Source organism: Peromyscus californicus, unplaced genomic scaffold, assembly GCF_007827085.1.
Source record: "Peromyscus californicus insignis strain IS unplaced genomic scaffold, ASM782708v3 Scaffold_22__1_contigs__length_63687245, whole genome shotgun sequence".
NCBI classification, from domain to species: Eukaryota; Metazoa; Chordata; class Mammalia; order Rodentia; family Cricetidae; genus Peromyscus; species Peromyscus californicus.
Genome location: NW_026294525.1, coordinates 8,297,114 through 8,309,657, shown reverse-complemented (window position 1 = coordinate 8,309,657; position 12,544 = coordinate 8,297,114). Strand labels below are relative to the sequence as shown.

At 44.6% G+C, this 12,544-nt stretch overlaps 2 protein-coding genes across 2 annotated transcripts in view; one reads left to right on the top strand and one right to left on the bottom strand.

The window, feature by feature from the left end:
- The window catches only part of Slc22a3 (solute carrier family 22 member 3), a 94,499-nt gene extending 88,694 nt beyond the window's left edge, over positions 1-5,805 (top strand). Inside the window, exons 10-11 of the mRNA XM_052750846.1 lie at positions 213-312; positions 4,264-5,805. Of these exons, the coding sequence (XP_052606806.1) occupies positions 213-312; positions 4,264-4,324 (161 nt within the window). The 3' untranslated portion in view covers positions 4,325-5,805. The remainder of the gene's footprint in view (positions 1-212; positions 313-4,263) is intronic.
- Positions 5,806-5,926: 121 nt separating this feature from the next.
- Plg (plasminogen) overlaps positions 5,927-12,544 on the bottom strand; it is a 41,084-nt gene continuing 34,466 nt past the window's right edge. The window contains exons 19-20 of the mRNA XM_052750848.1: positions 6,989-7,134; positions 5,927-6,847 (exon numbers count right to left, since the gene is read on the bottom strand). Of these exons, the coding sequence (XP_052606808.1) occupies positions 6,686-6,847; positions 6,989-7,134 (308 nt within the window). The 3' untranslated portion in view covers positions 5,927-6,685. The remainder of the gene's footprint in view (positions 6,848-6,988; positions 7,135-12,544) is intronic.

Here is a 12,544-nt window from a genome sequence, read left to right as displayed (position 1 = left end):
TTCTCAGTGTATGTCCCTACCGTTACATGGCACCTGACTGTCAGTGTACACCCAGAGCACAGGGACCATAATCTGTGCAGAACTGAAGAAGGTGGTCAGGGTGAGCAGAGGAACGTGGTTGTTGGAGGCACGTGAGGTCAGGGAGTACGCGTAGAGGTGGGAAGGGTCAATCTGTGTGTTCCTGGGTTGTCATGTCTCTCCCCATCTGGCAGGCATCTTGGCGTCTATCTGTGGTGGCCTCGTGATGCTTCTGCCTGAAACCAAGGGCATCGCCTTGCCAGAGACAGTGGACGACGTAGAAAAGCTTGGCAGGTACTACATGAGATTCAACACTCTCTAAATGAAAGCATTCTGTTAAGCCATGGGGCACTGATTATCCACAAGGGAAATGGCATTAAGTCTTCATTTAATACCTTAAAACATTCAAAAGATTAAAATGGTTAATGCAAAAGAACTTAGAGCTATAAAAAGAATGTGAGCTATTTTTAAAATTTGACTGAGTAGCATTTCCTAGTAAGGTGTTAAAACTCAAGTGATTTAAACCAGGGGCTAATGATGAGGCAGCGACAAAGCCCAAATGTGCATCAGTGAGGAACTGATGGAAAGATGGCAGTGCATTGGAACATGGACCACTCTCTGAGAGGAAAAGAAGTAGGTCTGTCTTATGGAATGACACAGACATTCCTCAAGACCCATTACAAAGGGAAATGCAAGCAATGGGGGTAGTGTCGTTTCAAAAGAAGCCAACAATGCTACATGGGAACAAATATGACAGATAAAAGAGAGCTGGATTATTGATAGATGGGAATGAAGTAAGATAAATGATGCTACATAGAAATTAGATAAAATATAAGACAATAGATAAAATGATTACTTGATAAATACATAAGTTAGAAATAAAAATAAGGAAGACAGTAGATACACAGATGATAAATAAGTAGATAGATAAATAGGTAGACAGACAGACAGACAACAGGAAAGAGATCAAGTTTTGGAGGGACTATCTGTATTGTTTTCTGGTTATATGTTGATTAATTTCCAACCAATACATAAATTTGAAGAATTATATCAACAAAAAATTTCCTATATACATTTTTTTTACCATTTCTTCTGAAATAATCTCACAATACAAAGATAGAAACGTGAATGTGTAATAATTTTTTAAATGGTCAAACAGTAATCTTCCCCCAATGGGTAAGTCCGTGAGTGGGAAGGAAATAGGAGGAGGGCTGGCCTCTTTCTGTCTACATAATTCTGTAGTGTTTAATCGGTTTCAATTAGATGACATGGTCTGGTGTTATTTGCATACTTAACAAATAATTTAGTGCTATATTAAAGTAAAATATATTAAAGGTAAATAATCTTACTGAGGCAGAAATTAAGGGTAGACATCTACATTTTAAAAGTTACCAAATAGATGCATTTTAAAAAGACTCAATTTTATTCCTCTCAAAGTGTTTTTTCTCTTTGTTCATAGGCTGAGAAGAATGTAGAAGTTCATGATTTTAAAATATCAACAATATTTTTTAAATACCTATATGCCCCGTGGTTTTCCATATGCTCTTTCCTTTAATACTCAAAACAATTTTATAAAGTAGAAATTTTTTCATTCCCATTGGGAAATCAGAAGGGCTTTCCTACATATATCTAATGATGCTGATGCAGTTGGGTGCTCTGGGGTGACTGCATTGTGTGTGGTTTTATTTTATTCTGCATTCTATTGTTATATTCAGAAGAGTGAACAGCGCTCTGGTAAGACTGGAAAGTCCCTTCCTGAGACCCACACCCTTACCCTCTGCAGAAGTAGGCAACCATTGTGAGGGTCTCATGAACATTCTACCAGGCCTTGAAAACTTTACAAGGTGACTATTAACTTATACTGTTACCTCTTGTCCTGTTTTCTGATCCTGTTTTGAAAAACTGGTTGATTAATCAATCACCCCAAAAACTTTCCTAAGCAAAGTCTATTTTATGAGCAAAATAAAACCTTACTCAATTTCCATTGGTTGCCTATCGATGGGATGAGCCAATCAGAGGACAGGGGAGGGTCCTGTTGTCCCCCTCCCCACCAAAGGAGTCAAGCTGATTCCTGTACTGGTTTGGAATATAAATGATGGGCAGCTCCACTCCTAGCTCTTCCTGTCTGCTCTCCAACAGAGGTGTCAGAAGTTTGAGGTGGGGGAGAGTTCCTCCCACTTCATAAAACAAAACTACACTGATTAAAGTCGCACATTAAAATTATTTCAACTATAGGAAGTCCTCCTGAGCCTTCTGCCAGGAAGGCAGGGCCTTGCTCTTCCTGAATGGAGAAATGTTATCTTTGTATTATTGTAGCCAATTGCTTGGTTTGTGTCAGGGTACAGGCTCTGAGCGATGAGTCAGGGTACAGGGGTGCTGCCCCCACCCCAAGTTACAGTCATGCTAAAGGACCAGAGGATAGGAGAATGTTCACAATGTTCACCACTATTAAGTGAAGCGAGGGGGCGCAACAAGGAAGGAAATTGGTCTGTCTTAAAATAATGAATCCAGGGGCCAAAGGGGCGGCCCAGTGGCTATGAGCACTGACTGCTCTTGCAGAGGTTTGGGGTTCAGTTGCCAGCACCCACATGATGACTCACAACCACCTGTAACTGTAGTTCTAGCAGACCCAACTCCTTCTCCTGACCTCCTTGGGCACCAGGCACACACATGGTGCACGTATGTACATACAGGCAAAACGAATACAGAATAGAGAAATCTAATTTAAAATATATATACTAATATATTCTAGTATAAATATATACTGACATGTAATATAAATAAATCTAACAGAAAGTATATTTTAAAATATTTTTAAGTTCCACCTAGTGATGGGTATTTCTCAGGGGCTTATGTGTGCCTCGCTTAGGTCAGGGTTATAGACCAACAGTGAGAAGGAACCTTGTGCTGGATGATGACGAAGCCTGGGAATGTCTCTCTGTGACTCCCAGACTGCCAGGATCAGCAGAAGGGGCGTAGTCCCTTCACATTGCCTGCCTTACTGGTGAGCCAGCTTCAACAAGAGGCCCTGCACAGGCTTCCCTGTGATGCATCCTACCGATGTCAATAGCCTATGTGATAAAGAGAGCAAAGCGCTTGTTCCTGACCCCAGACCACCCAGGGCCAGGCTTACTAATCATAGAGCTCTGGAGAAGAGCAAGAGAAAATCATTTGAGTTCCAGACTCTCCCACCAACTCATTCATCCTAACATTAGGTTAAAACACTGGACAAGAGGGTGAGATTTTTAGGAGTTAGAAGGATCTAAAAGGTTTGTGGGAAAAAATCAATTATTCAAAGTATTATAGAAATATACAGAGAAATAGACAAACAAAAAAATTTAACTGGGCACAAATTCTCACTTTTTCATGCTCACAAATTTCCGTAATAGAAAATGGAGTAAATTAATTATGCCTAGTCTCTACTTTTTGGAAAACCATATTGTGGGGCTGGAGAGATGAACTCGGCCATTAAGAGCAGGTACTGTTCTTGCCGAGGACCTGGGTTTGGTTCCCGGCACCCATATGGTGACTCCCAACCCCCTGTAACTCAGTTCCATTGGATCCAGCACCCTCTTCTGCCCTCCTTAGAAATATACACATTTACGTACGTGGAGACAAAACACTCGTACACACAAAATAAATCTAAAATCTTTTTTTTAAAAAAAAGAAAAGTATAATTTACAGTTCTACAAACTAAGATGGCCCATAATTATTTACTATAAATTGAAGCTACCTAATGCCAGGTTTTAAATCCTATTAACATTCTTCCTTCGGAAATCAGACAGGACCGATCTCCTGTCCACAGCTTGGTTCTAAGCCATATCATTTTGTAGAAATTTTAAGGCACTTGTGTGGCCCTTATGTGGAAAGTGAACCTAGAGCCCTTTCTTACTTTTGCAGTGGAAAGTTAGGGGTCTGCATGGGTGTGTTTATAAAGCAAGCCAGGCTGGTGAGGGATAATCAGGCTGCCTTCTAGTGGTGCTCAACCTTCCTTCCCAATGCTGCGACCTCTTAAAATACAGTTCCTCACGTTGTGGTGACCCCCGACCCTAAGATGATTTTCGTTGTTACTTCATAACTGTAATTTTGCTACCGTTATGAACTGTAAAATAAACGACCTGATATGTAGATGGTCTTCAGCAAACCCTGTGAAAGGGGTCGTGACCCCTGGGTTGAGAACTACTGTAATCTAAGTCACCGCATGATCTTTCATGAGGTCTTCCCCTGTTCTTTTTGTCTTGTCAGCTCACAGTTGCCTCAGTGTGGCAGGAAAAAGAAAACCCAGGTTTCCAGTTCTAATGTCTGAGGCCCCTACATCGCCTGGAGGGCCGGAGCTGTGTGGGTACCCCCCATACCCAGGAGAAGCTGAGCCTGGTGGGAATATGCCTGTGTGGTGTGCTCGGCTCCTCCAGGCAGTGCCCTGCCAAGGAACCTTAAAGCCGGAGTATTTTGTATGCTATAGGATGAATGAGGTTTATCTTGCTACCCAAGCTTCTGGGAACACATAACCTTTGACCTGTTTAGCAAAGCACCTGTAAGTACACAGATTCTGCCTAGGTTTTCTTTGTTGGGAGCAATGTCTCTGACCAGTGGGTTAAGGAGAGATGAGAGAGCCTCAATGGGTTCTCAGGACAGCCCCATCCCGGAGGCAGGCTGACCAACCCAAGGACTGGCATATGCAGAGAAATGTGCTCAGCTGATCTGATCAAGACAGCAGGGAGCTGTGTTCTGAAGAGTCTGAGGACTGCTGTGTCTGCTTCCCTTGAGCTCCGAACACACATCTTCACAGAGCTGACCTGTCAGGTGCCATGTCCGTCCCTGTGTCCCATGTGGTCCCCCGCCCCATCCGTCCTCTGCAGCCTCTGAGGTCCCAGGCCCCAGGCTAGACCACAGTTCCCTAAACAAGAACACATCACAAATCTACAACACATTTTGAGAACCTGGTTATATTATTATAAGGTCATATTGGGCTCCCAAGACCCCCCGATATTTTGTGCCCTCCCTCAGTGGACCCTGGTAATCGCAGGTTCTTAACTAAGGAAGAGAGAACATGGATTATGATTTCTTGGGTCTTAGAATTTGAAAAGTAAAAGAATAATTACATCCCATTTGTGAATTCAGTTCTAATGGTGCTTGTGGCTGGGAGTCAAAAGCACACACAGCCTGTTTTCATTCCATCTCAGCACTTTTGACTTGTCTTGACGGGGTGGGGAATTTATTTTCATTTAGAGGGAAAGTCAATTGTATCCACACTTAAAAGAATTAGCAGCTACTTTATAAGTGACTTAAATGTCTTTTTCCTTTTAAATTAAGGCTTTTCAAGTGTGAGACTCAAATGCGAACACAGTGTTTCCCATTGTGTGCTGTTCTCAATATATTTTCAGACTCGGTATGTCTCTTAGGCTGAATTTTTTGTTTGTTTTTACTTTAAACTTGGTGTGGACAGGCAAAATTCGTGCTAAAGGGAAGCCTTACCAATATGGAAGAAAAGAAAATGTGTATGTGGAGAATATATGTGTTTCTGATACCATAGAAGATGTGTGTGATGAGTGCAAAACAAACATTTTAACCCTTAAAGCACGTGAGAACCGAATGGGAGTTTTCAGGCCCTCAACAGCCTTTTGGGTGTTCAATGCCACACCCACGCCGCGTGCACGGGCGTTTGTATTGTGCTTTCCAATGCGTCTCATGTCTGCAGCACGGCTCATGCTCACTTTACGGTCGCCTTTGGATTGCATTTGGAGTTGACAGTTGTGTTTCATAACAATAAACAATTTTTAAACTGTTTTTAGAAATATCCCTCCCTCTCTCCTCCCTCTGAACATGTGCCACAGTAAAACACTGTCCCACGGAACAGTGTGTGTCGCTTTCTGTCTCCAGACTGGGAAATAACACTGCTTGGCTGTTGGTCTCTTGTTCCTTTATGGGCTCCTGGCACGGGTCACACATCGGATGTGACCCGCAATAATGTTCAGGCTCTCAGCTGCTCTTGTATTAGATTTCCACCGCCTAGTCTATGCCACAGCTCAGCTATACAACTCAGCTTCACATCCCGGGATCTGGGCTGGAGCCCAGTTGTCGGTACCAGATTTCAATCCCCAGAATAGAACTCATTCTCCTGACTGCTCGTACATGTGGCAGCTTTGAAAACAATGTTCTCGGTGCCAGAAAGGGAGACATTGAAGATGTGTGTCAGGCTGTAGTTAGCTGATGAGGTCAATGTACAAGTGACTTACTGAGACCTTCAGTTCTCTTTTCGGTGCCCTTACCATCTGTTCAGTCCTACGGGCATCTGGCCCTTAGGAAAATACACTAAGTCACTGCAGTCAGTTGTTTTTAAATTGTTAGGGTGAATGAAGAGTGTGAAAATATTGAAGACTCCCCTTACCCCCAAACCAACTCAAAGCAAAGTAAGTATAGAGTTTATTTTCAACAAATGCCATAGCAGTGTTGGTCTATTATCACAAAACCCAGAAGTCCATAGACAGGAAGAAATTTACCCAGAACAATACAAAAAAGGGGCCGGGCGGTGACAGGGGGTGGGAGTTCGGTGTAGTGTCTCAGTTTGATTACTGTCAATTATTTCCAAGAAACCTAAGTCCTCTCCCCACATTTCAGCTTCTAGGAAGTTTTAGTAAGTGGATGTTGTGCTCTGCCTCCCGCCCCATTAATTATTTTTCATCACTTCTTCTATCCAATTAACGAAGCTTGAGACACGAACGTAGACACCGGGCTTATTGGGACGAGCACAGCCAAGACCCCAGGAAGTGACTCCTTGTAAAATGTACTTGTCCTTCTCGAAGCAAACCAGAGGTCCTCCACTGTCACCCTAGACGGAGGAGGAAAGAGCGCATATGAGGATTGAGCTACGCCTTTCTATGATGGGATGTCGTCTTTGTGTTGGTTTCCTCTACTGGCCCTGGGCCGTCAAGACGGGTCAACCCAAGTCCATGTGGGTCTTTTTTCTTACCTGGCAGCTGTCGGTGCCACCAGACAAGTTCCCAGCACAGAGCTCGGTGGATCTGACTCTGCCGTTGAGATACTCGTATCGGTTGCAGACCTTGTTTTCAATCACAGGCAGCTGGGCCTCCTTGAGAAGGCCCACCCCGAAAGTCCCTGTGAGGAACAGTAAAGACGTGGTTAAAAGTCTAATACAGGGTGCCCAGGAAACGTCCAGAGGACAGAGAGGCAGTTCTAGAGCTCCCGTTTGTGCGGTTGGGTAGCTCCAGGATGCACCGCTAACACCTTTTAGCCTTTTCGGTTGTAAACGTTATACAAGATGCTACGTTCCCAAGACCTGCCGTGGCATTGCCAACTTCTTCATGGTGTCGGGGCTTTGCCGTTCATCCACCTTTTACTTCCAGTTTAAAACAAAAAACCAAATATGTTTAATATACAGAGAGCTTTAAAAATGCAGTTGCTACTATTGTTCTTTTTCAGGCTCTCTGTGCTTTATTCACCACCTCTATAATACTGCTCCAGTTCAAATCCTGCCTCCCTCCTCATTAGAGCATAAGGATGGGGGCGTGGGGGGAGGCCAGAGAACAACCTCAGGTGCCATTCCTCGGGCACTGTCCACTTCCCTTTTGAGACAAGGTTTCTCTCTGGCCTAGAACTCATCACAGAGGCTAGGCTGACTGGCCAGCAAGCCCTAGGGATTGTCCCTGTCTTCACCTTCCCAGCACTGGGATTACATGTGGGCCGCCATACCCAGATTCTTTGACACGGGTTCTGGGAATCAAATGCTGTTTTCCAGATGGACATACTGAGACTTCTCCATGTTTTCATAGATAATCCTGTTTTCCAATTGGGCAAGCCCCTTGCAGGGTAAGCACTTTACCAATTGAGTTATCTCTTCAGGGCCATAGGAATTTGTGTGTGTGTGTGTGTGTGTGTGTGTGTGTGTGTGTGTGTGTGATTGTGTGTGTGTGGTGTGGGGGGATGTGTGTGTGCGGTGTGTGTGTGGCGTGGGGGGATGTGTATGTGTGTGCATGTGTGGTGTGAGGGATGTGTGTGTTTGTACATGTGTGATGTGTGTGTGTGTGTGTGTGCGTGTGCATGCATGGGTGTGTGTGTGGTGTGGGGGGATGTGTGTGTGTGCATGTGTAGTGTGGGGGGATGTGTGGGAGGATGTGTGTGTGTACACGTGTGGTGTGTGTGTGTGTGTGTGTGCATGTGTAGTGGGGGGGATGTGTGGGAGGATGTGTGTGTGTACATGTGTGGTGTGTGTGTACATGTGTGGTGTGTGTGTACGTGTGCATGCATGGGTGTGTGTGTGTGTGTGTGTGGTGGGATGTGTGTGTGCATGTGTAGTGTGTGTGTATGTGTGTGTGTGTGGTGTGGGGAAGTGTGAGAGGATGTGTGTGTGTGTGTGTGTGTGTGTGTGTGTGTGTGTGTGTGTGTGGTGTAGGCCAGAGGTCAGTCTCCGGTGTCATTCCTTGGGATGTTAGCTACCTTACATTTTTAGATTCAGAGTCTCTCACTGGCCTGGAAATTGCTCAGTGGGCTATTCTGGATGGCTAGTGAGTCTAGGGATCCCCATGTTTCAACCTCCCTAGAACTGGTATTACAAATACAAACCACCAGGTCTGGTTCTGGGGATCCAAACCAGGTCTTCATGCCTGCATGGCAAACACTGACCGACTGGGCCATTTCCCCAGCCCCCAGGACATTTTAATGAGGCCACCATCTCTCTGATGGCTTCATGGAGAGTAGTTGCCTAATGACCATGGGGTTTCCTTTTGCCATGAGGGAAATGTTCTGGAAACATGATGATGGTTGCACAACATCGTGGATGAACTACGGGCATTTCAAACAGTCCATTTTATGTTGCATATGTTTATGGCCTCCCCAAACCATAAAAATAACTATTTTTTACTAAGAATTAACTGTTTCAGGAACAAGCTGGTAGTATAGTATAATTTCATTTAATTCTTGCTCTAGTTCCAGGAAGTGGGTACTTCTATGATTCTTGATATGCAGTGAGGGAAATGAGGCTTAGTGTGGTTGTAGTGTTTACCTGGCACTTGGGCTATGAGGTCAGTACCCACGTACTTCTTTACTGGGTTCTTTGCCCCCTCCTGCTCACAAAGGCTCTACTTCTCTATCCCTACAGTTTATTATCACTCCATCATATTTTCTTAAGTCTCAGTCCTCAGATGTGATATACACATATTTATGGTCAGATTATTTTCTAGACTGCTATGACAGTAAAAAAAAAACCACTAAAAAATATCAGCCCTTAACAACCTTATGAGTGTCCACATTGCACTATTATTAAAATACTGTAACTTTTAAAAAGTGAGCTAATGTGGTAGGTAATAAATCGTTCTGTTCATTCTCTAATTTCTATTTCTTTGGTAATTAAGGGGAGGGGGAGTTCGCTCCCTTACTTGTTTTATGAGTTGTGTTTTTTCTTTGTATGAAAGCTGCTGCTTTTGTGTGCCAGACTGAAACTGAAACCTTGCATATCCACCAGAAGTGCTGCTGTCTGCATGGACCCACCCAGCCAGGACTTCTCTGCGATTCTGCCCAGGACCCAGCTTTCCAGTTTGCAAGAGTTTTGTAGCATACCTTTGTTTTGCTAGCATGGAGCAGCCGAGAAATAATGGACAGTCCCTTCCCCAGACACTGTGACTAGACTTGTCTTGGATTCAGAAAATGTGTAATCTGTCTGATGATTGAAGGAGCTAGAAGAGACTTAAGGGCATGGGACCAGATGGGACACTGCTTGAACTAAGTGCAGGAATGGAGGCAGTACCTCTCTCATAATACCTGGCTGAATGTGAATCTGTTGAGGAGTCACTACTCTTGTTCACTTTTTGAACCCTGAGAAATCCACTGCCGGGTGACAGGATGTTTATGTGGTCCATGAAGATATGCTGCCATCAGGTGGCCAAAGTCAAGAAGGCATCTTGTAAGTGGCCTAGGGCAGAAGCTCTGTTGGGAGGGACCACCAGGCTAAGTCTAGCAGTAGCAAGACCTCTGAAAATCAGAAGGATGTCAGAGGGGCCAACCTGGATAAGTCCTCATCCTCAACACCAAGTCGGCATTGAAATATAAAAACCCGATCAAGTCCAGGACACGAAGTGAAGAGAGGGAGAATTCCGATCTGAGAAACTAAGAACACTGATTGACTTGATGTCATTATTGATACGGAGAGAAATTGGTGAGCGAGGTGGAGTCACGTGACTCATCTCAGTCTGGTTGCTCTCCTAAGAATCATTTTCTCAGTAGATGTGTTATAGGACCAGAAATGATGGAGAGCTTAGTATGGGATGGTGTCAGAAATCTATGGTGGGGTAGGAAGAAAAGTGAATGGGCTTGGCTGAGTTCAATGCTCTGGGGATGTGATGATGATAATAGTGATAGTGGAAGTGACAATGGTGACAAGGATAACTGTGATGGTGGTACTGATGGTGAGGTGGACATGTTGATGGTAATAGAGATGATTGTGATGGCGGGGATGTCAATGATGATGGTGACGTGACGGAGACCCAGATGGTGAAAGGGTGGTGTTGATAGTAATGAGGATACTGATGATGAAGTGGGAATGTTGATGGTGGTGTTGTCATGGTGATGATTTGTGGTGATGGTGATGGTGAAATAGAAATATTGCCGATGATGGTGACGGTAGTAATTGTAACGGTGATACTGACGTGGAGGTGGGGATGTTGACGGTAGCTATGGCGGTGGTAATAGTGATGGTGATGAAGGTGATAATGATGCTGAGCCCAAGATACTGACGACAGTGATGGTAATGATGACAATGGAGATCATGGTACTAGTGGTGATGATGATAGTGATGACGGTGTATTAATTATACCATAATATTAATACCCACAATGACCTTATAAAGTAGTACACATGGGGACACGGATGCTTACAGAAGTTAGCTAACTTCCCAGTGTCACAGGGACACTGAGCTAGAACTTACTACCAGATACTTGGGAGTTTGGGTCCATCTTTAACCAAGATACTTTCCTGTCGCCATGCCGCAACAGACCACACTGAAACCATAAACCAAAAGAAACATTCCTTCCTTTTGATCACTGAGCTACCCCTCCCTTACCCTTCCATAGGCCTGTTGAGGGACCTACTCTTTCTTCCTTCTGGGCATGAATGGGCCTTACTCCCAGCTCTAGAACAGACCATGTAGCATAGGTCTGAGCCAGGTAGGCATAACTGGTTCAGAAGTGGCTCATGAATGGAGGCTGAACTTTTCAAGCTAGGCAAGCTATTGTTGCCACTGTGAGAAAAGTGGCATCCTTTATTCCCAATGACAGCCACAATAACTCAGCATGTGCAGCCACAAGGAAGGCGTTCCCGTGTGGTCAGAGTCTGAGGCCTGGTCCATCACAAGAGCCAACCAACTTTCTGGATCACTAGGAATTTCCTTCAGTTTGCCTAATTCAATTCGAGTTGGATTTTCTGTCACCTTGTGGGGAAGAGTTACATTGGATACAACTGTGCTCCATCTTCAAGAGTGGCATCTATGACACACGGAACACGAGTGACACTTTATTCACTTCCTCACTGGTTCCCCCACCACAGCCCTCCAGCATGTTCTCAGCCTAGGAGACCGTGAGTGGGATGTCCCTGATTATCTGCAACTGTGATCGGGAACCTGGGCTCCTCTCCAGGTCTCTGCAGCCAGGAACAGGCCTGTGTCCCTGCTGTGTGACCACTTGTCTCTGAACATGGCAAGACACTAAGAGCAACCTAGCGCTCCCCTGGGGGGCACATCAGTTACCCAGATTCCCCTTCCTCGACCTCAGTGCTGCAGAATCAGAAGTGTGGTAAGGGAGACTGGAAATCAGTGAAATAGGGAAAGCCAAGTTCAGGATGATCTAGACTAGTAGTTCTGCTTGTGTGTGTATTTGTTTTCAAGCCACAAAATCTTTCTTTGAAAGAAAGACAGAGGGCAGAGCCAGCACACTCCTCAATACTCCTGAGAGGGAGATGGTGTTTGTAAATTGTTCTTACTGTTCCCACAGTTGAGGCAGCTTGCTGTATCTAGTTATCATTAGGCATATGTAAAGAGAGAAGGAGGAGTCCCCCAAGGAAGTACAGATTCTGATAGCCGAGCCTGCATGGAGGTGTCTTTCCAGCACTGACCCCATCAGCTGTATCTAGATATCTAGGGCCTTTCTCTTCTCCCCAAACTGCCAGACTGTCCCCTCCCCAACTACCTCTCACACACATAAGTATGTGAGTATTTGGGGAGACAACTAGTTTAGCTACCATTTTTGTTGTTATTGTGTTACACCATATTTGAGAACTCAAAATAGGAAAGCCACATGAAAAGTTCAGGCTAACTGGCAGGTTGTGCTAAAGCCCTCTCCCCCCAGGAAGGGACATTCGTACTGCAGCTGTAGGTTAAAGGTCTGAGGAGCAGTCCCTCTCCTCCTCACATCTTGGTGACTGATTATGGAGATGTAGCAAGTGCCCAGACAAATCCAGAAAGGGACTGGACCACACACATTCCCATGCAGGACTTGGTACAACTCGCTCCAAATTGTCCCCT